The 26,653-nt window shown below is 40.6% G+C and overlaps 1 protein-coding gene across 1 annotated transcript; it reads left to right on the top strand.

Moving 5' to 3' along the window:
• Positions 1-2,024: 2,024 nt before the first annotated feature.
• Positions 2,025-19,805, top strand: LOC105923305 (basic helix-loop-helix transcription factor scleraxis). Its single transcript, XM_012859202.3, has 3 exons — positions 2,025-3,014; positions 3,161-3,377; positions 19,079-19,805. Exons 1-3 carry the CDS (start codon positions 2,623-2,625, stop codon positions 19,115-19,117), a joined length of 648 nt encoding a protein of 215 aa, XP_012714656.1. The 5' UTR covers positions 2,025-2,622; the 3' UTR covers positions 19,118-19,805.
• The last annotated feature ends 6,848 nt before the right edge of the window (positions 19,806-26,653 follow it).

The raw sequence follows: 26,653 nt of genomic DNA on the forward strand, positions 1-26,653 counted from the left end.
AGCATAAACAGTACGCCTGAGACACGAAGAAATGGAAGGGGAAGGGAGGGAGATGTGTGGACGCAAGAGGAAAAATCGACAGAGAAATTGAGAGTGATGAATGCTGACCGTAACATTGTGTAACTCGCGTATTATTCATTATGCCATCAGTTTTCAGCAGCACTTTAATGTTGCCAAGCTACACAGAAGATGCATACCAGCAATAGCAGTTGGTTTTGAGTTTTCACAAAGGCACCGCTGAGGATTCTGGACTTCGTACCTGGGTTTTACATATGGGCTGTCAGGCTTTAATCACTGTTGATTTAAAGACGGAAAAACATGTAAAGATTATGCAGCTACACGCTGATAGCCAATAAAACCCCAAGATGTTCACTCTTACCTATTTGCTGTAGTTTGTCTGTGCTTCCCTTGCGCCCCCCCCCCCCTTCATTCACTTTTTCAGGCAGATTGTTTGAGGAAGTGACTAAAGCAGCAGATCTGTCCTGAGAATCCATGAAACTCATCCTCATCACATGAACACCAAAGCCCTAATACACCGTCTTGTCTAAATTCTCCTACCCCTTGAACTTTGTTTTTGTGACAACCACAGATTTGAACTTATATCTTCCGACTTTTATGTGATATACACACAGCATACAACATAAAGTAACGCATACTTGTGAATTAGATGGATGATTGTACTTGGTTCTCAATGCTTGTGTGATACGCGTTGGCATTTAGAGTTAGTTTTTTTTACCTTCTTTCACATGGCTTGTGGCATACATCCCAAAGTTTTCCTTCAACAATGGTAAACTTCTTGTCTCTCCTCCATAAAGGCCTGATCTGTGGAGTGCAGAACTCACAGCTGTACTGATCAGATTGTCTCCCACCTGAGCTGAGGACCTCGACAGCTTTTCCAGTGTTAGCATTGACACTTGGGCATTTTTAATAATTAATGCTCTCCTTAACTGGAGTTTATGTGGGCTAGCATTTCTTTCTAAGTCTGTAAATGTGCCGTATTAAATCACACATAGGTGGGCTTCTTTTAACTAATTGGGTGCAATTAGTTGTACTGGATTTTATTTATTGTTCTCACTGTAAAAGGGGCTGAAAAAGGCACACCACCATTTTCAGAGTTTTATTGTTATTTTTATTCTTTGTAGGTTTATCCCAATAGACACAGATGGGTTTTTTTTGTGCTAGTCAGAAAACGGGATCAAGTTCAAGCTCCCAACTGAATCTTTTTGCAAGGCACTAAATCTGACTCTGTTATAGAAGAGATACTTAAGGCCCTCTAGTGTCAAAAACGGTGAAGTTGAAGCGTAAGCCATGGCTCAGTAAAAGCATTAGCAGCCTTTCTTCATAAGCTCAGTCTGACGTCCGTCCATCTTCTCACTCTGTGCTGGTTTACTGTCCGGGGGACAAACATAAAAAGGAAGGACAGCAGAGTGAATGAAAAATGGCAGCTGGAAAGGTTCGCCTTCACTCCCCTACTCGCAGTCAATGATGTGGCCGAGCAAAAGATGAAATTTTACGTCCGTTCCTGGAAGCCTGTTCTGTCATTTAATGGTAGAAACTTGGATGCCAAACACATTTTTCAGATACACATTCCGTCCAGGACACAGCCTAAAATCAAATAATAAAAAAGTATTAAAATGGTACTCAAAAGTTTTCTTTAAACATTTCGGTCATGTCATTTCCAGAATCTAATGACTTTTTTACATATTCAGTTTGATCCGTTTGCAACCCCCTTGTTGGCCGTTTCCCTCCTGCAAGCTGACACTGGTTTTATCTGTTCTTCCTATCTGTAAACCTTATTCACGGTGACTGGATGGGGAGCTGCAATGGCCTCTGAGGGTGATGCAAGCGCTGTTTTTGGGTGGATTTCCCCCCAGAAAGCATCAGCGTGCAGCCAAAACAAACTCCTGCTGATGGCTTGCCTCTTGCCTCCGGTCTCTGTGGTCTGCTTTCAGACGGCAGCCGGGGGACGCTGAGCGCTCAGAGGAGGAGGAGCGCGACAGTCCTCTTGGCCCTCCCTCGGACTATAAGACCAGAGGCAGGCTGAAACACTCAGACCGCACGCACACGTGGAGCAAACAGGCATAGAGGGAAGAAGGAAGAGGGGGACAGACCCAGCAGAAGGCAAAAGAGCATGAAGGTGCCGGCACAGAGCAGTTTGCACTAGTTTGGCGTTTGGAAGCGAAGCAGGTAGAAAAAAAAGTGGAAAAAGTCAAGAAGTAAAGAGACGCCAAGAAAGAAAGGGCATGTTTTGATCTTGCGGTGCTATTTTGAGTTCTGTTATTCCCAAAGGAGTAACCGAAGAGTGAGCAGACTTTGGGGATGTGAAGCATTTTTATTGTTGTTGTTGTTTTTTTTAAAGTAGAGAAGTAGAGAATAAGACTGAGCTGGAATCTAAATGCACCTGCAACAACAGATCAGAAGACTGACTTTTTCTGACCTTGACCTTCAGATCAACCTGCTGATGTTTTACTTCAAGTGAGGAAGGCCATAAACCAAGTCCGCTTTGTTGCACGCCACCATCCAACGCTTGTTGGGAGCATCAGCGCCTTCTGCTACCCAATCAGACAAGGGCTCACAGAGTGCTTTGAAGAGCGGGACTCATCAATAGCCGTCGACGTCAAAATGACTTTCGCCATGCTGCGCACTCCGCCTCCAGCGGGCCGCTTCTTGTACGGAGACATCGGCCTCCTCTCCGAAGACGACGACGACAACTGCAGCGAGGGGTCAGGCTCGGAGGACCGCACCAGCAGCTCCTCCAATTCTGCGTCCTATCGCCTGTCCTCGTCCTCCCAGTCTGCCTTCCACATCAAGATGAACAGGAAGAGGAAGATGTGCGGGGGCGGAGGGGTGAGTGTCGCCAACCTGACGGGCAGGCTTGGCCCCCCCGGCTCATCTCCGCCCGGGGAGGTCAGACAGAGGACCGCGGCCAACGCGCGGGAGAGAGATCGCACCAACTCTGTCAACACGGCGTTCACGGCGCTGCGCACGCTCATCCCCACCGAGCCGGCCGACAGGTACGGGGTCACAGTTTTCATCCTTCCATGTAAAACCGCATCACAATTTGAAAATGTATTACATGAGGGAACTGTCAACTTTGTAACCGCAGGGTTGGTATTAATGTTGCAAGTTACTGTTTTTAATAAATCTTGTCTGATTACAGGAAACTCTCAAAAATCGAGACGCTACGTCTGGCCAGCAGCTACATAAGCCATCTGGGCAACGTGCTGCTCCTCGGCGAAGGGCTTCACGATGGACAGCCGTGCCACGCCCCCTCGCCTCCGTTCTTCCACGTCAGCTCCTCCCCCACCCGGGGCTCAGACCAATCGGCTCAGCCAAAGCACATCTGTACCTTCTGCCTCAGCAACCAGCGGAAAATGGTAAGGTGAAAAACAACAAGTCTTAAAGATATCAGAGAAGGGCGATCAAAGCGTATTTATTGCGACGGGTCTAACTAAAAAAAACAAAAACAAAAAAAAAGTGCAGATTTAGCGGGAGAACAGGGTGGTCATCGAGGCGGGCTGTTGAGTTAGGTCAATTATGTGTTAAAGCCTGACCAAGATAAGCAACTCTGCCCATAAACCTGACTGGCCCAGAGGGGCTTTAAAAGTGCAACCTCCTTTAGAGTCCACTTTTTGGGGTGAACGACCGCGCAGTCCTGTCCTGCAGGGGGGGGGTTTACTGGAGCAGCTGTCTCGAAGGTTCAAGGTGCTTTCTAAAAGTCCTCTGCACCCCACATACATTGGCTGTTTTTCTGTCACAGGAAATTAGAGGGTGCTCAGGGGGACTGGGTCTTTTTCCTCAGAACCCCATGCATTGAGAACATAAAATATGAATTTAAAGTTTAAGGGACTTTATACAGAGGGAGATTTATCATCAGTAGTGCATCAAATCTATCCTAAAGCGGCATAACTTTTTTCTGTCAGATATGAAAGAATTGCCACAACATACAGGTTTAAAATAAAATGAATAAATATAAATCCAGAAGAGCATGATAAAAAAAATAAGCATGTTTTTTTTTTTTCTGCCAGACTTTCAAAGACAGAGCAAAGGTGAACTTCTGTAAGTGTGAGTTTCTGCTCGACTTATCCAGCACAGGAAATTGTCATAATCAAGAACACTCCGCCATGAGAAAGTCATTGGTCTGATGAGAAATAACAGGGAATGAAGGATTGCCATCAGCTGAGTGAAATCAAATATTTACGAGCCCAGTTCGGGTTTTGACAAACCGAGCGGAGAATGATAGAGAGTTGACGTCCGCTCAGGCCTTCCTCTATAACTGAGCCTGCTGCCCATTTAGTGGGATTTATTGGTAAGGAGCTGACATCTGGCAGACTCCCCCGTTACCCCAGCAGTGTGTGAAAGCTAATACCCTCCTCAGTGTCTAAACCCAGGGACCCTTTAGCTGAAGGATAACCGGAGTCACAGCGCCGCAAGTCTCCCCCCTTCTTCTGCTTCACCCTCTGAACTTGAGCGCCTGAAAGCCTAGACGTCCTTGGTGTCTACGCCCAGAAGCCCTCAGCTGGGAGATAACTGGCCTGAAACCAGTATCGTTTTCACCTCCAATCCTTTTTTCTGTCTCTCCTCCCAGACACCCTTGTTTTAACCCCACTCTTCCCTTATGCTTACCCACATCTCCTTTCGTTTGATCCTTCCCACCTTTAACTTGTGACCCCCGCTACTTTGCATATCGATCAGCCGAGCCTAGGTCGGGGCTGTCCGTATGAAATGTGTAATACTATCTACGGCTGCCAACCCGGCGCTGCAGACGCCTGACCGACCTGCAAATGCACGCTGCGCGGAGAACAATTTAGAACGTTTCTGATGTCAGAACGCTCAAACACGGACACTTTGACAAAGGCCCTCATTACCGTCCGTCAGTCACATTACACTGGTTCCCATTATAGCCGGATAAAAACTCCCAGTGTTCCTTTGAGAGTAGCACACACTCGGGTGATGAAATGAAACCACATGAGAGTCATCATCTCCTATTTATTTCTTGGTTAGGGCATCAAAGTCCTGAAGGGGGAAAAAAAATGAGTATGTACCATACACGAGATCTGAAACACAAAATGGAGATATAAACATTAAAAAAACATTAATACTGAACAATAAAATCAGATTAACAAGTACAATCAAAGTCAGACTCACAATGTTTTAAAAAAGTGTGTTTTTAGGTGAGATTTAAAACTTACAACCGAGGGAGCTTGTCTTGTGTGCAGATACAGATTGTTCTAGAGTTTAGCAGCCACAAGAGAAAATGCGTGATCACCTCTCATTTCTACTCTGTGATTTAGGAATCATCACCAGTGTCTGGTTAGTGGACCTGAGGGAACGAGACGTGACACAGGGGTGGAGCAGGGTGGACAAATATGCTGGTGTAATTAAGTGACTTAAAAACAAACAAAAGAACTCTAACATTCATCCTGAAATAAATGGGCAGGCAGTGCAAAAAAAATCAACACCAGGGTGATGTGCTCTCATATCTTTGTACTTGTCAAAAACTGTGCCGCCGTATTTTGGACGAGTTGAAGACGTGACAGTTCTTGAGTTACAATAACCCAACTTGAAGTTTATAAAAGCATGGATTTCTGATTCCATGTTATGCCTTAAAAGCAGAGGTTTAATCTTAAAAATATGTTTAAAATGGGGGGAAAAAAATGATTTTAACATAGTTATCAATCCTAAGGGGAGCATCTACTTTAAGGCCTAGGTTGATGACGAGAGACTTTAAATGAAGTATCGGGGTGAAGAGATCAGCACAGAGAATTTGAAATTGAATAAAATCATTTCAGTTTTACACTTAATAAAATGTAATGGACCATCCATGATTTGATGTCACTGAGACGGTCACTGGAGGTGGGAGTAAATTTGACAGTCGTCGGCATATAAATGGAATAAAAGTCCCATATATTCATAAAATAGATCCCAGTACATGTTAACTCACTGGTTTATATAAATGCAAGTGGAATCACCTAACCTGCATCAGTTCGGATCAATTCAGATTCTTCCAAGAATCGATGACAAGTTGTGCTCTGGTTCATTTAAAATATGCTGGGTAGAGGCAGGGCAGGTTATGGTAACCATAACTGCACCTGATTATATAATTATGTTGAGGTAAATAAAATGCATATCAGTAAGCTTCTTACTGGTTACTTCTGCCATATCTGAAACCGAACGTTTCTGTCACAAGGGTGGGCCCCAAGTGGGCTTGGGCCCCTGTAGTAGACAAAGATCACATTGCTCTATTTTTATTTATTTTTTTAATTAGGAAATTCTCAGAGGATTGGAAATCGAACAGCAGGTCAGCTAGCGTTGGTATGTTTTAGCCATAAAAATCTAAATTAAATGTAAACAAATATTGACTGTCCGTTTTTTTTGTCTCGGCCCTCACACAAAGATACAGTTCGGAAGAAGGCCCAGCAGAGACTGTACTTCATGTGGCAACTCAAGATGTACAACCGTTCAGAGGCTGTTGACATCGTCTACACTGACATTGTTCAGTCTGTCTTGTGTTTATACTTCACTGTGTGGTTTGGCTCATCCACAAAACACAAAACCATGACAGGTCCAGACTGCAACGGACAGTTAGGGTTGACCTTTACTCCATCCAGGACGTTTACAGGTCTAGAGTCAGGAAAAGGGCCGCTAATGTCGCTCCAGATCCTACAATCCTGTACACAAACGGTTAAGACTTTTACCCCCAGGTTGGTGCTACAGGGTGCTATTTCTAAAAACCAGGCTGTTTGTTTCCTGGGCTATCTAATGAACGTAAAACACAGCTTACAGCGTGAGTAGTGAACTACACTGCTGTGAAAGCAAAACAAGTATTTTACACTTTCACAAATCAGAACCTTTCTTTTAACATAAAGAAACAAAAACAAAAAAAAACATAAATTTTATATACGTATGTCTTCCAAATCAAATTTCTTGCTTGTGAAATTTCTTGATTTAGCACAGTCCGGGAGAAGTAAAGATTATTCAGATTCATAACTTTACCAGAGACGCTTGTTCAAGGTGACACTATTTACTCTGCGTTAGTATGAGAGGTTACACTGGCTGGAGCAGTCTGCCTGATCAGCTGCTAGACCCGATAAGCTAATCGTTTAATTCCTAAGGATCTGGAAAGTCACAAAGACATAAATTATGACAATTTATAAGTAGCAGCCTGTTGCAAAATGCCATTGTTTACTTCGTATGCTCTGGACATGGAGGGGGTCCGATAAGTCGCAGCTGATGAGAAGGGCTGATAGTTAGCAGCTAGTCGGACGGACTCCCCATTCCCCTGCCCCGGTTTTTACCAGATTTTAACATTTTGACATCTCAAACTGTTTATCTCTATGCAAGCCCCTTAAAGTGACTGTTATTGACTCGTTTCACTGAGTCCAAGCAACATCCGCGTTACCATCCTAAGCTTCTGCCGGCTGAGGGTATTTGCTGTATCAACCTGTCTGATCGGCTCATTATCAGTCTGCCAGAATAACTTTCAAACAACTATCATACCTGGGTAAACCACAGTACAAACGATATTAACCACAGCACACAGAAACTGTTGTGTTGAGAAAGTGGTGAGGAACAGTTTTTCAAAGTGAGGCTTTGGGACGATAGTATCAGTAATACTTTGCCTACCGGTAGTGGATAGATGTCAGATCGCAGTGAGTTTGTAGAAAAGTGGAAAAAATCCCCAGAGAGAAGGAAACCTAAGAGCCGGTCGGATGGATGCCCATTTTTAGCTGATTGTAACAATTCAAAACAATGCAAACTAAAATGTTTACACCCATGGTATACCATGCTGTATTAGCGGATGTTAACCATCATCGCTTTATAGAGACTTTTGCTATGTTTGTCGCTGGTTTCTCTGAGTTATATTAAACTCTTCCTAGCTGAGGCTGTACAGACGCCCCTGAATCAGCTCAGTCATTCAGCTGGAATAACTTCCCAACTACTATGTGACGCGAAAGACTACCGGAACATACCAGCCTGTTGCAACGTCAGAAAGTTTACTCCACTCTGCCAGGAGAAGTTCAGCATGGTGACACAAATGTTTAGCTGAGAAAATGGCAACAAACTTACCAATGATCATAATGTTGCATCCTCTGGATATGGATGGTTTCACTTTTTCAGTTTTTTTAAATGCCTAAGATCATCTTGAGAGGGTGCCAGTCTGACTAGGTGTTGGTGTTCTGCCTCTTGGAAAAACTCACTATGGTCATGTCGTCCTATTACTAATTATAACGCCACAGAACAACAGCAACAACAACACACAGGCCTATCTTTATGATTTCAGAATAAGCAGTCATCTGATGCATTGAAATTAAATTAAAGAGCATAAATCGGTGGCAAATTGTGAAATGTGTCTGCATGTTTCCATGCAGAAGAGCAGAAGACCTCCCAGAGGAGCAGGTGGTTAGCACTCTTATTACCTCACATCTACAAGAGTGCCTTTCTTGAGTTTGCAAGTTCCGTTTTTTTTTGTTTTTTGTTTTTTTCTTTGCAGGTACCCTGGTTTCTTCCACAACCCCTAAAACATAAATGCACTGAATATTCTTAATTGACCTTAAAAGTGAGTGTGTGTGCATGGGTGTTTAGGCTTGAGCTGTTGGCACGAGTATATAGAAGGATTTGAGTGGGATGGAGTCAAAATAAACTACATTAGTCATGTTTACTGGAGAGAGAATGAGTCAGCGTTCATTGTAAACAGGAGTAATAACAGGTCATATGACCTCAAATTGGTGCTATTATGATTGAATACTTTCCAGATCATTTATTTTTTTTTTTTTGCTTTTAACGTCTTAAACAGTAATAAAAAATGACTAGTCTGTGTTCTCCTGGCATATAAACGGTTAACTGTGAATAGGACAACGTTTGAGCATTTCTTTGCCAAATTTCTGGAGTGTGTTGAAGTGGGCTGAAGGGCAGAGAGGGCGTTAGTGATTACAGAGAGGAAAAAAAAAAGCCAACGTGCAGGTAAAAGGGGAGTTTCTGTTCAGAGCTCTTTCTCTGTATGTTTTCATAGTTGTTGAGGTTCATCACTGCTGTCACCTCTGCTTAGACTGCCGCTTCAGTTACTCTCATTTCCAATGCAGGAGAGGGTGAAAGTGAGAAAAGTATACAGTCATTTCCTCTTATTATGGGTGACTACGGTATAACTGTTTCAAAACAAACAGCCTTGGTACTAATGACCGCTGCGCACTCAGCGTCACATGTTACATGTCCAGGCATGTAGTGAGGGGAATACAAATGTGATTTATTCATCTGCTTGACTTAATCTGAGGGCCAAGGGAAGGTGTCAAATAAAGATACATTTTATTTATTATTATTATATTATATTTATTACATTTTTATACCAATATCATAGGGAGATAGGAACCCATCCATCCATCATTTTCCTACATGCTTATCCCTCATGGGGTTGCGTGGGGTGCTGGTTAATTCCAGCTGTCAATGGGCGAGAGGCGGGGTTACACCCTGGACAGGTCGCCAGTCTATCGCAGGGAGGGAGATAGGAATGTTTTGTTTGCTGCACTGGGAAAAAAAAAAGATAAGATACAATCTGTCATAGTAAAAAAAGGTAAAACTTAAACTTTAAATTTTAAATTAAACATTTTCCCATTCAGTTTTCAGTTTAACTTATTAATACAGCTCAGAATTACACACCGGGCAGTGGGTGGGTGCGGGTCAGACAGATGTGTGGTCAGCTGTCAGCTGGAAGGTTGTGAGTTTGAGTTCTGAGTTCCTTCCTCCTGCTACTTAAACTGTTAATCAGTCTTTGTGAAAATTTCTGAGCGCGGATGGGTGACTGTGACTTGAATTGTAAAATCCAGTCAGTATGACTTGGTCAGCATTAGATCATATTTTTTTCATTCATTTTTTGAAGTGTAAAAACAAGTCCAGCTCATATGCAGAATGCAGCGCAGTCCAAATGCCAGTCATCTGACATGTCAGAGAAATCCCTTTTGATTACAATGCAATCCAGTCATCCAGTCACATGGAGATCAAATCTTAAACTGTGCAGTTAAATCATAATTATACTGCAATAATAGCAGAATCAAATTAAATTGATCCCAATGCAAGATGGTGAAAAAAAGATCTGTAATGTTCATGTTTTGAGCTGTTAATGAGTCTAAAATACCAGCTCTTCTAATTTCTTCATGAATTAATTGTAAGGTAAAGCTACTTTCTGCATGTTTGGACATCTGAACCAGCCAGCATTTTAAACTGTTCAATTATACTTTCATAACAGGATGACAAGTAAAACAGACTTTATAAAAAAAAAACTAGAGCGATGAGCCAGGATCCATTCAGTGAGAGGCCAGGATTTCTGTTCTCATCCCTTTTGATAGTTGCATTAACTCAAAAGAGGATGCCGTAAATTAACAGAACAGAGTCCGGGATAAGGGCCTGAGGTGAGCTGAGGCGCTGTTTGAATCCCTCTGCTGTCTAAGTGATTGATGCACATATCCTGTGAAGGAGCTCTCACTCTGCGCTCCCTACGACTGTCAGGTGTCTGGAGTCTGGAGTCGACACACAGCCACAGCGTTCTAATAACCGGAGCTTTAGCCTCCAGTCGATACCAGAGAGGTGTCTGTTTGAATGAATTTGAAGCTGTGGTCATCAGCGGTGCCAGCAAAGCCCTTCGCTTAAAGATATTGGCACTGATGATACATGGAAAAATATCTCACATCTAAATGTGTGTTTTTAAATTTTTAACTACTGAAGCATTATTTTAGTTAATCAGGAAGTGTAGAAATGTTTTGTTAGTAACATCCTTGTTTCCCTGGAGTATAAATATGCCATGACACAAAGAGCAACTTCCCTTTTTTTTCTTTTTTTTTCAAAATGGGAAAACATGAGAGCATAGCCTTCAGAATAACAGGTGTGTGTTGATCACCATAGGTCAGGAAATGGCTTTGAGAAAATAGGTTCTTGCCCAACCTTAGCCAAGTCCTCAATCAGAGGCAGGATTACAAGTTTAAAGAAATGGGAGCTCCTGTAAATAAAGCCAGACAGTTTATCTCGTCAAAAAAAAAAAAAATCTCCAAAACTTACAACTACAGAACTATAGCATTTCTCTTTGTCTTTAGAGATGACAGAAAACTCTTTGGAGGCCATGGATGATGCGTGGAGCCTTCATGGATTTTGTTTGCTCCCTTCAGCTCTCATCAGATTGATGTGTTGAGCGTTGCGTGGCTGCATAATTCAATAAAACTTTATTTATGTAGCACCAATTCACAGCACATGTCATCACAAGGCACTTTACCAAGTCAGACGTATCTTGGTAGGCACAGTGGTGCTCTTCCAGAGTAGTTTCTAGAGGCCCGTCTGCTTTTGGTCGGGGTGAATTTGGGGTGACAGGTTGTAGTTGGGATGGTCTTTCCGTACATAACAACTTTAACCATGCTTAATTTTTCTACTTCTGTTTTAAGGGCCCAGCACTCTGTATATTTTTACAACTTTTTCCACATATGTGGCCTATTTCTATTGGCTCAAACTAGGAAGAGGGTCAGCTCAAATTAATGGCAAAAGAAAATAACAGTGGTAATTTGTCTGCCAATGACTGCAATTGTGGAGAACTTCTCTCCTTTTAATCTCTGTTACAAGACAAGACAGTTTACCCAGTATCAGGGTTTTTATAGCTCTTTTTTTATGAAACAAAAGAGAAGGCTGAATGTTTGGAAGCGACATAAAAACTCTGGAAAAAATCCAATTATCTTGGTACTTATAGTGCGGTTTGTGTAACTAGACCATTGTTTCTTTTGAAATGGTTAATTTTATTGGTATTATAGGACTCAGCCCATATTAATTTATGATTTGAGGGGACTTTAAAATTCAAAATTAAATGGCGAGGTTCAAAGTCGGTGACACCGCAGATGCAACGTGTGCGCAGTGCTCCTAATATGACTGACTGCTCGGATGCTTTGTACATGGAAAGAAAAGACCAAAACAGTTGGAAAACAGCTGATTTCCATTTGTCTGTTTGTACACTTTAGGATAAAAGCAAACAAAGACTCGATGTGTGCACTTGCGTAATCAAAGATGATCCTGATAAGAAAGCGCTCGTGTCGTCTGTCGGATGAGTCGATAGAAACCTTTTGCGTATTTTCGCCCCCGCGGTCACCTCACAAACACACAGACACGTCCTCCCTTCGGCTTCGGCTGGCTCTCTGTGTCTGGAAGTCATTGGCAGAGCCGAGCAGAACAACAAATGAGCTAATTGTTCTGTAAATGATTTATCCTCTGCTGAGGCAGTGCAGCCAGTGTTTAATTCTGCGGCTGCTATTAGAAACACATTGACGCTGAGCTTTGATGGTGATGGTAAAGGAGCCTGGAAACCGCGCTCTGTGGAACGCCCTCTCTGCTTACACTCACACCTCCACAAAGGACACACACACACACACACACACACACACACACACACACACACACACACACACACACACACACACACACACACACACGTGGGTGCACATTTCTGCACAGTCCACAACCTTTCTTGAGTTTTTTTTTTTTTTTTTGTAAAAGCGTTTTATTTCTATTTCCCTTTTAATGTCAGCCAGATGGCAGCTTTTTCCTCCTATCTAGACCGCATAAACAAACCTTATATGATAGCTGGGGAGCTCTGGACCGCCACCGTGCTTTCAACACTTTTTTTTTTCAAACTAATGGCGGGCAGGGAGTTTTGGAAACGGAGATGGAGACGGAGAGTTAAAGGTGGCCAACAAGTCAGCGGGATAATCAACTTAGCTATCTATCCACCCGCTTGGACGTTTGCTTGTTAGACTGAGCCGAACCTCCACTTTGCTTCTCTATAGAGGCGCAATGAAGCATGCACCTAAAAGAGGGCTTAAACGCATGGCTGGGACGTGTTCAGAAGCTCGCTAATGGCTGCGGTTCCTCCAGTTATTTGGACATTAGTCTGCTTCAGCTGGAAAAAGCATGACGTCACGCTCATGCACCGAGCTGACATTTCAGTGTCATAGATGATGAAAAGCGATAAAAAGCTGGAGTTAACTTGGAAGTTAATGATTTGTGCCTCATGAGCAGGAGCAGCAGCGTCGCCGCCGCCGCGCTTTTTTATTTCAACCTATGCTAATGAGCTGCATCAGGCTAAGCTCAGACTCTGCGGCCCGATTCTTAAACATATTCTCCCTCACGCTCCGTGTGTCAGACCCAGAGCCGTCTGGGTGTTTGCAGGACACATGGAAGCAGTTAAACCCCCTAATTCAACACCAACAGAAGAAGCCGGGTCAGATAACAAAATCTATTAGCAAAACTATCATTCTGTTGTCATTTGGTCTTCAGGGATGGAGCCGCTGGCGGGGCAAATTAAAGCTACAAATACAGAGCTACATGCCAGGCAGAGACCTACGACACGGCGGGCAGGAAAGCAGAAGTCGGCGCTTTTAATTAGGCTGTTTCTTAAAACAATATCTGGCTGGGCCTAATGACGAATTAGCTGTTGCAGGGCAGACATCTTAGCGGCGATGATAAAGTAATGCTATCGGCAAAGTGGGGCAGAACAAGGCGAGAATGAAATCGAGCTTGCTCTACGCATTAAAACATTAAATCACAGTGCTGGTAAAATCCATGGGCAAACTGCTCAATCCAAATTAATCCGTTGCTTTTCAGAGGATGTTATGACAGTAAACATGAAAAAGTTTCATATCTGAGAAAAACCCGTGCCGGCTTGTTAACCTTCTGGAAAAAGAGCGAAATGTAAAGGCAGATCATAGATAGTGTATCTAAAACCAAAATGTACATCATGGGTTTTTGTTATAACAAGTTGATATTAACTGGTGAATCTGTTGGGCTATTTTTTTCCAGGTAGGGATGCTGCCTGTCAACCATAGCTTTGAAACTGTCAGGCTGGTGAAGCACCATACCTGGGGGCTATTACACCCTTTAGCAGCCATCCGGGGTTTAATTCCTGTCCTTTGAGCCATTTCGGCATGTCTTCTAATAGAACCCTAAAATACTGCCAGTGCCACAGAGTCTAAAAATTTTTATAAAAAAAATGGACTCCTAAGTAGGAAAAGCAGCTATAGCTGTCCTAGAAGGAGCTGTAAGTAGCCAAACCATCAAGTAATTTTCCATGTGCTTCAATCATAATGGACGCTGTCAGAGAGAGGAATGGCATCATGGGAGGCAAAAAAATTGGCAAAAATTAAATCTGCATGATATCAGATGATGATGCAATGATGATATTGTTAGTAAAGATTGCAATGATGAGATCACTTGAGATGCATTTTCCTCTCTTTTCCAAATATGCTTTTAACCCTGAATATCGTACCGACCTGTAAAGTAGGAGCTCATGATATTTTGGGATGCTCAGCTATTTGCTAATATTCAAACACTCCTTCGGATTATCCTTATTATCCTTATCATGATGATATCTTTGGTAGATTTTGTGCAGTGTTGGTTAAAAAGAAAAAGCTTAGGCTTTTTTTGTGTGAATTGGGATGTGCAAGGGGCCCGAGGCAGCCCCTGCTGCTCATTGAAAAGAATAGGAAGGATAAATACTTTCACAACAGACTCTCCAAAAGAAAATTCTCCAGTTACAACATCAAAAGTTGCTAGATTTGTTGCTTGTGGATTTAGAAAAAAAAAAAAAATTATTATTACAGATCTGAATACTTGCTAAATAGTCCAACAAAATTCATTAAGTTGGATAAAACTGTTGAAAACATAGTTCCATAAGTAGAAGTGATTGGGCGGAGCGTTTTTCTAGGGGTAGAGCAGGTGGCCCTTTTAGGGAAGCTATGCTCTACGACGTAGCTGCCCACGGTTTAGTTCCTGACCTTAAGGTCTTGGCTGCATGTCTTCTGCTGATTTCCTGTCTGATGACCGTCACAAAGGCTGCTAATGACACAAGTTAGGGGTGGATGGCATTTGTTTAGTTTCTACACTATGGCTGTTTGTGTTTTTGAGTCTTTCTTATAAAGGGTAGGAGTGTATAGTAGCCTTTATTGGACTAGCTGATCTACAGTGAGCCTTAACTTGGTGCACGGGCAATCCTGCATTATTATATCCTCAATATAACCAGATAAAACTGTTCAAGCGTGGATTTTTTTTTTTGTACTTCAATAAAATGAGTTTAAATTGTCGGAACGGTATGAAGGAACATCTTAGCTTTTTTGAAACCATACCTTTTTAAAACCTTCATATACCTTGATGCCGGTAATCGGCCAGTGTCTGTTACCAAGCCACATAATGACAGATTTTTTTTTGGTCTTTGAGTTAGCTCACTTTAAATGTCTAATGTGTTATTTCTTTAATTGACGGTCATTTATGTGGGTAACTACAGCTTATATAAGCCAGCGGAGGCACTGACACAGTCTTAAATATTTTCACTTAATAACCTAAAAGGTTATAAACAGCTTTTATTTCATGGTTAAATACCAATCTCCTTATACGAATGCAGGCTCATGCCCAAGTGGAATTATTTTTTCCAAATAGTCAGTCCTGTCCTCGTACAGCCAGGGACTAAATTAGATGTTTTTATTTGACAGACTGCTTAAGACAGGAAAAAAAAAAAAGCGAGTGCATGGAAAATCCACAATTATAGGTAAAGAACCAGCAGGGTTGAGTTTCGCAAAAAAATATATTAAAGTTTAAATTTGTGGGTTGATAAGATGCTCTAAATAAAGTGCTCAGTGTCTTCACATCAAGGCTGAGACAGGCTGCTTTTCACCTTAATAGAGCGATAATATTATTTCAGGGTGGTGATATCTTCACATTGTATCTTGTGCAAACATCGTCAGGTAATCATGTTAGTGTTGGACAAATCACCCTCTGGGGAAGCTCCTGGTATGTCAGTGTGTGGGGGGGTGAAGAAGGAGCAGAGCAGCGATCTGACCGTGACCTATTAGACTTTAGGAGATTGTTTTGACTACCAGGCCAGCCTAAACGCGACCCCTCCTCCTGTTTGGATTGAACCAGTTCAGATCCAGCCTCAGCAGCTACAGCTGCGCTTCCAAACTGTCACTGATTGCTCACAATGAGACGCAGGGTGATTCCATCCTAATTGGATGTAATTTGGTTAATCGGCTAATTTCAACGCACAGGTTTTAAGTGAAATATTTAGTGTATCCTCTTTCTCCGACCCCATGTACTTTTGCCATCTCGGACGGATGCCAGCAATTTTCCACAGCGCTTTCCAGCAAACACCAGAGAGCACGGCTGCACTTGAGTCTCGCAGCTGTTAGTTTGATGGTTTGTGTTGGGAAGTGAGCACGATAACAGGAGCGCTACAGCTTGGCCAGAGTTTCCCAGGCTGTGTTAAATTCATTCTCACAAAAAAAAATAACTTTTTGGCTAAAATCCCATAACGCCCACTGTCTTGCACTTAGTTTTGAAATGCACTTTACTTGATATTGGCACAATCCAAGGAACTCTATAAGGTCTCAAAGATGAATCTGTTTCACCTCTTAACCCTCATTCATGGGGTAGATTGTGCCGTTTTGTTTCTGTTGAGTAGGAGTAGGGCTACGTAAGGGTCTATTTCACCCCTAAGGAACTACTGGCTATGAGTTGGGCTTGTAAACTAATTAAATTAAGTTTAATTTAGTTTAATTGAATTGTAAAGTATTTTTCTAGTTACCATATCTTTACTGGCTGAATAACGACTGTCTAGTTGAAATCTATTGTCATATTATGTTTTATATCACTGTACATGATTGATGATCAGTATGAAATAATATAAAATGTTTAATTTTAAAAAGTTTTTTATCATAACAACCGTCATGATGTGTAGTTTTAGGCTCATTAATGCATTTAGGTTGTTATCCATTGGAAAAACAATAAAATTGCATTCATATGTTCCGATCTGTTACTTGAGAGTCAAATAAATATGTTACATCAATTAAATTTCGACAGACATATGTATAGGTGCTCCCAGACTGATATAAGTCAAGCAATGTATGATAATTATTTTAGAACAACTGCATTGTCATTTTCTTTGAACTCCAGCAGTGGACACATGCTGCTGGTCGCAAATCTGATGATTTGAACATGCATGAGTTCTCTCAGGTACAGCAGGTTTATTTGTACACCACCACTAGAATAAGGAAAGAATAAAGATGATCAAAACACATTAAATACATAAAAAGACATCAAAGTTATGATGCACTTTTAGACAAACAAAGCTAACCCATGATAGAAATGAGCTGATGACATTTAAGTTGCAGTAAACCGTGATGTTTTCGGTCTTGATTTCAAGGAGCCAACAGTGTCTCTGGTTTGAAGAGTATAGAAGCTAAATTCTGCATCTTCTCCGTTTGTTCAGGTGCAACATCCTCAGGTTTGTTTTGACCAAATGGTTGTCTTACGCCAGTTCCCTAGGCTGACGGACCTCGAGAAATAATGCCAACATTTGACTTTAACGAGACCTTTGTGAGTAATCGACTGGATGAGACAGGATGAAAGCACAGTATCTGAGCTTTAGGCATTTCCTGAAGGGCTCTCCTGTGCAGAATTAAATTCAGGCAGCCAAGTTTAGCAGAAAACTAAATTCCAGATAAAAACAGACTTGCCTCTGTTTGAGGTATGGAAATACTAGATCCAGACTGTGTTATCATAGTTTACAAATAAAGTAGTTGATCATCTGCATATTATGAAAGTAGCAGGTTGTAGGTTGAAAATAGCTGATGAATTTTTATGTTTTCGTGGGGGATATTGTGAAGTGAACTTATGTAAAAACTGTAGTCTCCATAGGAGACAATGTTATGAAAAGGTCCAATGAAGTAGCTCCTCTTTTGAAACTTAGATTTATGCACCCAAACCCCCAAACTAAATGTTATTGTTCGTGTTTGCTCGCGGCCAACTACGAATGGTAATGGTTCAATCACAATCTAATAACGACACTCATCTCTGTCCAGCTGGAGGAGGGATCGCCAATAATCGTTTCAGCATCTCCTTGTGCTCGCCTCAATCAGTGGGAGGACCAATTCCAGTCCAAATCCTGTGATTTCATCCTCTGATTACCACCTGATACCCATCCAAACACCTACCCACCTTTGCTAATGTTAATCAGATGGGTTTTTCCAAACACCTACACCTTGTGCTCTGTCTGAAATAAAGGAAATGCGTTACAGGTGTTGAGAAGGAGGCCAAAGAGGGGAGGCTGAGCAGCTTAGCTGCGATGATATGAGAAGGGAAAGGAGTAATAAAAACAATTCTCACAAACCTTTCTTGGCAGAAAACCTAATAAACGTAGCCAAATTAAAATTGAATGAGAACAAATTTTGATTAGGATACATCTATCAGCAGACAGACATTAGGTTTTAACATGATTAAATCAGATATCATTATTTTTTAGAGACATGACAAAGACGGAGTACGTTGAAAATCCCTTAAAAAATAACCTCATTAAAATGCTTTGAGTTCTGCACAAAAAAAAAAAAGCCAATGGTGCATGGTCTGAGCAGTGAGCAGGGGAGAGGTTAGGTGAGGAGGGAAAAAGTGATGTTATTTTCCTGGCCAGATAGAGAAAGGCTCCTCATCGGCCAGGAAATCAGGGCTCCTCTGTTCCGATACCACAGATAAATGAGGAATATATCGTCTTACATTGCGCTCGTAAATCAGCTCATGATATCATCGTTCAGCCTGTGATTGAATTAAACAAACGCGTGTTGCTCTCAGGCTACCACAGCTAATGTTGCCTCGCTACTGTGTGGAATGTGTTTGTGAGTTTACTGCAGCCAGTCAGGGGTAATTTACTTGCTCAGCAACCAGAAGCGAAATGCTTACAAAACCACACTGATTGCAGAAAACCAGATTCTGATGGTAAAATTGTCTGAAGTGCAAGTTCGTGACCCCCTCCTGCGGGAGGTTAACAAGAACGGCAAAAAAAATGTGTATCGGGGTCGGAACCTGTAAAGTAGGAAGATGATTAAAAAAAAAAACCACACACGGGTTGAAAAACCAGCTGCTTTTTCTGGTTTTGATTTCTTAAAATTGCATAAGAACGTTTTTTTTTTTCTTCTTGGCTTTCCGAAAAGAAAGAAACAACAACAAATAAAACAAACGCCAGCACATCTAGGAATTGTTGCTGATGTAAGATTATGTTTTCTGTCTGTTGCAGAACAAAGACAGAGACAGGAAGACGAGCATCCGAAGCTAACACGGAGGGCACAAGCCACGCTGACGAGATGTTCACAACTTCATGTGATTTTTTTTTTTTTTTTTTTAACAACCACTGCAGCTGGAAGACTAGCCAGACTTGTGATGCATTTTAAAGACTTTTGAAGGATTTCTGTAGCACTTCCTTTACAAGGAACCTTTTAACGTTTCCTTTTTCTATTACTTTATACGAACTCTTTGTTTTACAGTGAGGAATCATGAACAGTACTTTCCATGGATTACCATGAAAAAAAAAAATCTTTGAAGAGTACTTCTAAAAAAAATATGGCACATGATCACTCAAAACCTACAAATTTGTATTCATTATAAACTGTGTCTTATTAAAATGTAAACTGATATAAAAATGTATATTTATGTAACATAACGATATATAATGAAACTGTGTTATTTAACAGACCTTATGGCGTTTTTGATATTGTGCATTGTTTTTAATTACAGACTTTTTTTTTTTTTTTTGCCGACTCAGTTTGTAGCATCACAGAGAACATGCTGGAACTATGGTGGTAATGGTTATTCCAAATATTCATCCCTGAAAGTGGAAAATAACTCGAGCTGACCAATAAAGTGTTTGTAAATCTGGGAGTAAATCATATTTTTCTGACCATACTGTATTTTCACATCTTGTCCCAGTAATTGCCGGTTCCAACCAATAAAGCTTATAAAGTTTCCATTTTGAATTTATGATGGCATGCAGATGTTTCCTAAAACCAAATTGTGGCTTTTGGGGATACTTTTACTTCTACTGGAGACAATGAACCAATGAAAAGCTTCTTGGTTTTTTTTCGGAGCAATCTTAAGACATAACTATCATACATAAATATAATCAATGCTTTTGTGTTTATATTTCAGTTTGTATTTCCCTTTAATTTCAAACTGCCGGTTTGTTTTTTCCCTTACAGATTTCAAAGCAGAAATTTGTCATATGTTTGATGCTTTACAACTGCAGTTGGTTTTGTGCACTGTGTGCTTTAGCCAAGATGATCTTGCAAAAGCAACCTTTGCTGTGCTAAAATGAAGTTCTAAATAAATGTTAAAAAAATTAAATAATGCAACAGCGGTCAAGGATAAATTAGAAAAGCAAGATCAAGAAGTTGAGAAACGGGCGAGCAAAAGAGCAGGAGTGGGAGGAGGGCTGGTGTGGGCTGCAAAATTGCATCTGCAGGTACGGCTACTTGGACATCTGCCTTTGTCCCCTTGCTGTCCTCTTCTTTACCTTTCCACATGCTTGTTCTCTTTTCTCCTCCTCTGCTCTTCCTCTTTTTTCCCTGGAGTGCCACTGGCCAGAATCTGGTTGGTGATGGCTTTCCAGTGTGTGCATCCTGACGGTGCGTGCCTTCTCGTAACCTTGTCTGTCCATCTTTCCATCCTCTACTCTTACACTATAAACTGTATTTTCCAATCTTTGAAAATGTCTTGTGCTTGGATGGAAAATAAACAGGATACTCTTACAAACTGTTATTTTCCCCTATTCCTGCCCCTAACGGATCTGTTTAGATGATCTGAAGGAAAGACAAAGCTTTCCATCAGCTTTCATCTAATGGCCATAGAGAATGAGATGGCGCCTTTTGTCTCAACAATTCTGGCTGAAATTTGAAAGGGGAAAGACTTCCACATGTAAGATCTCATCTAATGTCGAAAGGGATTTCATCACTCTAGACATTAATCAAATGTTAATCAAATGGGCTAACCAAGGGTTACTTTTACAGGTTTCTTCAGGCCAAATTAGGATTGGACCTATGGAGGTCAAGATTTTTCTGGGCTAAATAAATTCAAGGACTGATCAATGTTCCATAGCCACAAAAAACATTCTGATAGACATCAAACTTTTTCATTGTTTGGAGGATTGTCTTTAGTATGCTGCTGAAACCAGATGTTTACATGTATTATTTAAAAAAGACACAAACACTGAATCAGACCACACTATTCATGTTATGTGTCAGATGGGATATTAAGGTGAGGAGAGAAAGACTTTTATTTATATATATATATATATATATATATATATATATATATATATATATATATATATATATATATATATATATATATATATATATATATATAATCTCGTGTGTGTACATATATATACGATATATATGTAGATGTTTAGAAGCGACATGCAGATCTTTTTTGGTAAAACTACCTTCAAACTGTGTTTTTGGGTATCCTTCTGCAAGCTCCCCTATATTCATCTCTGTCCATGCATAAAATCCCATTTGTACCCGCGCTTCAACCTTTCTGGCTCATATCTTGAGACATTGCTTTGATCTTTCAACACAGTTTTTTCTGTCTTGATGGCATCCATTTCGGGAAGTGCAGTAGAGCCTCCAGCAGCAAAGCACACCTACAACACAATGTTGCCATCCCTGCACTTCCCAGCTCTGGTGGTGTTTCTTAGACTTGCAAGATTACCCCCTTTTTCCTCCAAATATAACAACACTTCCTTTGGTCAAACACTTTCATTTTAATTTCTTCAGACAGCAGGTCATGCCTCCATGTCCATTTGTAAAGCGTAATCAAGCTTTTTTTTCATAGCCTCTTTCTGCCTTTTAGCTCAAATTGGACTGAGCCATAGTTCCCACAAGGTTTTTTACTTTTGTTCTAAAGTTGATACACACATTTGGCAGCAAAACATGTTCATCTCTCGGACATTTAACCCGTCTACATCTTGAATAGTATGAAGGCCTGACATTCCCATGTTGTTTGTACTTGTGTATAATTATTTGAACAGATGAACATGGTACTTTCAGGTATGTAGACGCTGTACTCAAGGACAAAGCAGACTTGTGGACGTCAACATTGTCTGCATGATATCGTGGTTGATTTCTTTATTTCATGATTTCCCACAAGGAAACTGTGTGTTTGAGGTGTCGTCTTGAAATGCGTCCCAAGGTGTATCTTCAGTAATGCAGTTGTTTTTGAATGAATATATCAGAAGCTTAAAGAGCCATGACATTATCTGTGCCTTCCCAGTTTGTATAAAAGCATAGCATTTTCAGTGTGTATGTAAACTTTTATATTTGAGGAAAGCAATAATAAATAACTTTCTAAAGAAATCCCCTTTCGTAATTCTGCCATTTAGCAAAGAAAAGAAATATATGACAAAACAGAAAATAGTCTTTCAGAAAGTGAGTAAAAAAGGTTGTCTTTTTATTTGGAGTATGTAAACTCTTAGTTTTAACATGGATTGTCTTGGAAAATAGTAGGGGTATCCCAATACCATTTTTTTCCCCCAACCGAGTACAAGTACGAGTACTTCAGTTTAGCTACATGCCGATTCCAAGCACCGATACTGAGTACTTAATAAATTGGTACTTATAGATCGCAAATAATTTACTATCATTGACCACTGAAAACAACTGACCATCAAGGGCGATGAATTTGGTTAGAGCTTCAGTTATCTTCTCTCCTTTTTCTTTTGTAGGGTCGGCAAACAACTTCTTGGTGTATAACACCACTACCTGGTATAGAGTGGTATCCAGCCTTCGAGTTGCAGCGTAGCCCAGCCCAGGAGGAAAATTGGTATCGCTTCAGAGTATCGAGTTTCTTTTACAAGTATGAGTATTTGACGCTGGTTTCTGAACCGATACTAGTATCGGGACACCACTAGAAAATAGACATTAAATCGTCTTGTTATTGAAAAGTGCTTTATAAATCAACTTGCTTTGCCTTGCACCTTTTTAGTATTTTCATTCTGTATTTTTTAACTGTTCTATAAATCAATTAATATTGCTGTTGTCTTAGTTCAGTTTCCCAGAACCCCATGAAAGCAATTTTCTACAAACATTTCTAACATTAAAGGAGTTGAGCCATTTTTAAAGAGTGCTTAACCACAATGCAGCAATTGTTTGTGGTTCCAAATACATTTTCTTAACAATAGTAAGAAGCTGTTAGTTTGTATTGACTTTTTTTTGCAGTGTGAGAAGTGCCTTGTGAAGAAAAACAGGCCAAAATAAATAAACAGGGTCATTTTGTGTCTTCTTACAAACTCCAACTTTTAAATTATGCTGAAAACGTACTTACATTTAATGCCACTGTGGTCCCTAAAGGATGCCACTGACCGAGTACCAGCCTCTTTAAAATGTTTCACAAAAATGTTAGTAGTGGGGGGAAAAGTAGCTATATACTAAAAAAAAAAACATTTTGCCAAAAATAACATGCTTATATCCAATCATGCTTTAATCATCAATTACAAACTCCATTTAAATGATCATTTTTAATCTAAAATAAGCTGTGGATACCAAATTTAGCTATTTTTAACAAAAGTGAACATATAGTAATGAACCTATAAAAAAAGAAAGTTCAATTCCTTCCCCAGTACGGGGGTATGCTGGTCTTAACTCAACTTCAAAATAAATCCATCCACAGCCATGCGCCAGCTGCTAAATTCTTAAGTCTGTTCGGTACCATCGAAATCCCTATATGCATTTTTTCCCCCAGTGAAAGTCTCGTGAAATTATCGCTCTGTAAATAAATGCCAGAATGTTCTTTCACATACCCTGGTGTTGTCATTGTTGTCTGACTCTTCTGTTTGCAGTTGTATGTTTGAAGCCCCGTTTACAGTATCCTTTTTTAACCGAGTCAAGAATGGTCCAAGCTCTGTAACTGAGATAACTATCGATTGCAAATGGATCGCAAGCGGAATTGAACCGTGTCAGACACAACCGATCCGCGCTAAATGCAGACCAGTTCGATAGGTGGGCTCGGCCCGGTTTTTCAGTGGCTTGGTTCTCTGATAACAAAGAGCGCATGAGCAGACCGCGTCATCTCGTCAGACATTCATAAAAATACTAGCTTCCCTACCGTGACACACGATTTCCAGTGATGATTCTGCTTAGCAGTATGATGAACCTCAACATCTGTTGTTGTTTCCTGCATCTGTAAACCCTGATTAGACATTCATTTGTCTTATCCACTTCCCAAAAGCCAACTCTGTCAAGGAAATTTACCAAAGGTTGCCTTCTTCGCCTGACTCTCCGCAAACAACGGAATATCACAATTATAACGAAACATAACTTCCTGAATGTTATGGGCACCGCCATTTTTATTTGCTTGATTCCCTCCTTCAATCCTAGAGGGCAGTAGTACTGTAGATCGTCACTAGGAGGCAAGAAACCGGGCTAGCGTGATGTGTAAACGGTTGTAAGAACCAAGCTCGGCACGGTCAACTGATCCAAGCTCGGTCTGAACTCGACATGGATTGGTTAAAAAAGGGTAGTGTAAATGGGGCTTGAGTGACTGGCCACAGGAGAATCTTTAAGCAACCAATTAGAGACCAGCATGAAGTCACATGGAAGCCAGGAGGTTCAAAGGTTACATAGATGCTCATCTGGCTGGCGTCTCTCGCCATAAAAAATACAAAATTAGACTTACACAAAAAATAATTCAAACAACAGATAGGATAATTACTTTTGATTTCTCAATTTATGTTTATTGTATCCACACTTTTTTCTTGTAAATTTGATTGGGCGGCACCCGAGTGTCCCCTATTGACAAGCTGCCATTGCTGATGGCATTTCTGGCAATATTTAGAGAGTTGTGGAAAAGCAGTTTCAGTGAAAATCTCAACTAAAGATAGTGGAAATGTCTGCAGAATCACTTATTCTAAAGACAAAATGTAGTTCTGGCATGTTATGCTTGAACTACCCCCACACTCAAGTGCCAGAGCTGTTTTGTTCTCCCCGAATAGACCAAACACAGGAAAATAAAAGACGAAATCTCTGGACACTTTTAGTGTAATTGGCCCATGCTGTGAGTTGGAACCCGAGGAAATTATTTAATAGGTGTTGTGCATTTTGTTTTAAATATTTTTTGTCTTGTTATTGACCTATGATAATTTAAGACCCTCATTTTTTTTGAAAAGAAGAAAGCAACAGCTTTGAAAGAAAGCGCTGTGTGTCTAGTGTGTCCTAATGGCTTCTGGTCCAGTTAGTCTGAGAGTCTGATCTCTCTAGCAGGCCGTCTGTCTGAACAGTGGAGAGTGGGGGAAAAGGAACCAAGTTCTCCCACACAGATCAGATCAGGTTCCCCCTACGCCTACACTCGCATAATCTTGAACACACACAGATGACCATTTACGCACTTGTGGGCCAATGAACTTATGCGCAAGTAGATGAGCACACTTTATGAATGGACGTGCACGCATTTGCATGTGCTTACACTCATCTGCAGCGGCAGAGTCTGCGGTATAGCTTAGCTGTATAATGATCTCTGTATTTTACATCGATGAAGCAGATCAGCTGACTATGCTGGCTGCTGTGGTGTATTGAAGTGGGAGGTTTTGGACTAAGGTGAACCGGAGGTTGGAGAATCGACTGGTTCTAATTAGCGGTACAATTTTCTGACAAGGAAGCTCTCTTTGACAGGTTTTATGTTAATTCAGATGGCAAAAGTAATAAAAACTACTTTTGTGAGAGTTTTCTGACCCTGACAGAAGAATCAAGGATGGGATCTAATAAAAACATATCCGCTTGGAAGAGTATTGACATTTTTGCCAAATAAAGTAGCCAAATGTTTAGATTTCAAGAAAAACTTGATGTTTTTTTTTTTTAAATGAACATCATGGTTTCAAATATGTAATGTACGTTACAAATAAAAGTGAAATGCCCTCGACAAAGTCCAATAATTTGGGGTTGGCAAAAGGTACCCCAATCACTAGCACAGGAAGTGGAAAACATCCATCTATCAAAAATGTTTTATGATCTCAAAGAAAAACTGAAGGAGGTCTTCCTTATAGCAAACTCTGACAAAATAAAGCACAAGGAGATTTCTGTATATTTCTCTGGATTATTTATTACTTAAATAAAAATAATAAGAACTAATAATAAATGTACTCAAGTATTAAAATCTTATAAATTAAAAACTAGAATATTTTCATTAATGAATAACTGAGCTACAGAAACACATATACATATATACAATGTTTAGAACAGAAGGTCATTGAAAGCAGCACACTTCAAAAATGTAGCATGACAAAATGTGCTTCAACACATCAGAAAGTGCAACATAGGGAACATTGTTAGGGCAGCTTAAGTAATGCTCATTAGAAATCAAATATCATGTAAAAAAGTAAAATCTCACAGGAGCCTTTCACAAAAACAGGGAAAAATGGTATAGCGTATGATAATAACAGCTTTCATCACAATCACAGTCTCTAAAGTTTGACAAATCCTCCGACTGACTCAGATGGTGGATTTTAAGGTTTGGTCTGGGTTGACCTCTGCAATTGTCTGGGCAAAATGTGTGAGGGAGTTATCAAAGGGGACTGCTCAGCCAATAGGAGCCATACTTGGGGTAACTGGCGAGAGAAATCAAGTTAGACAGTTTTATTCTATAGACAAAAAAGACATGACTTGTGACTGGCGATGTTTTCAGGTCAAACCTGCAATCCTTCCACTGAACAAGACAAGTCGGTTTTCCAGGTTTGATACCATCAGCAATCAAAATTTAACGCTAGGACTGATTAAGGATTATTTTAAAGCTTTCAGAATTTTTGAATGAAGAAAATAAATCCTTC

Source organism: Fundulus heteroclitus, chromosome 3 (assembly GCF_011125445.2).
Source record: "Fundulus heteroclitus isolate FHET01 chromosome 3, MU-UCD_Fhet_4.1, whole genome shotgun sequence".
In the NCBI taxonomy this organism is placed as follows: domain Eukaryota; kingdom Metazoa; phylum Chordata; class Actinopteri; order Cyprinodontiformes; family Fundulidae; genus Fundulus; species Fundulus heteroclitus.

Excerpts from the sequence above, each read along its gene's own strand:
- LOC105923305 (XM_012859202.3), top strand. The coding sequence starts at position 2,623 with ATGACTTTCGCCATGCTGCGCACTCCGCCTCCAGCGGGCCGCTTCTTG. Across the intron at positions 3,015-3,160 it reads CCCACCGAGCCGGCCGACAG|GAAACTCTCAAAAATCGAGA; the intron begins GTACGGGGTCAC and ends GTCTGATTACAG. Across the intron at positions 3,378-19,078 it reads TCAGCAACCAGCGGAAAATG|AACAAAGACAGAGACAGGAA; the intron begins GTAAGGTGAAAA and ends TGTCTGTTGCAG.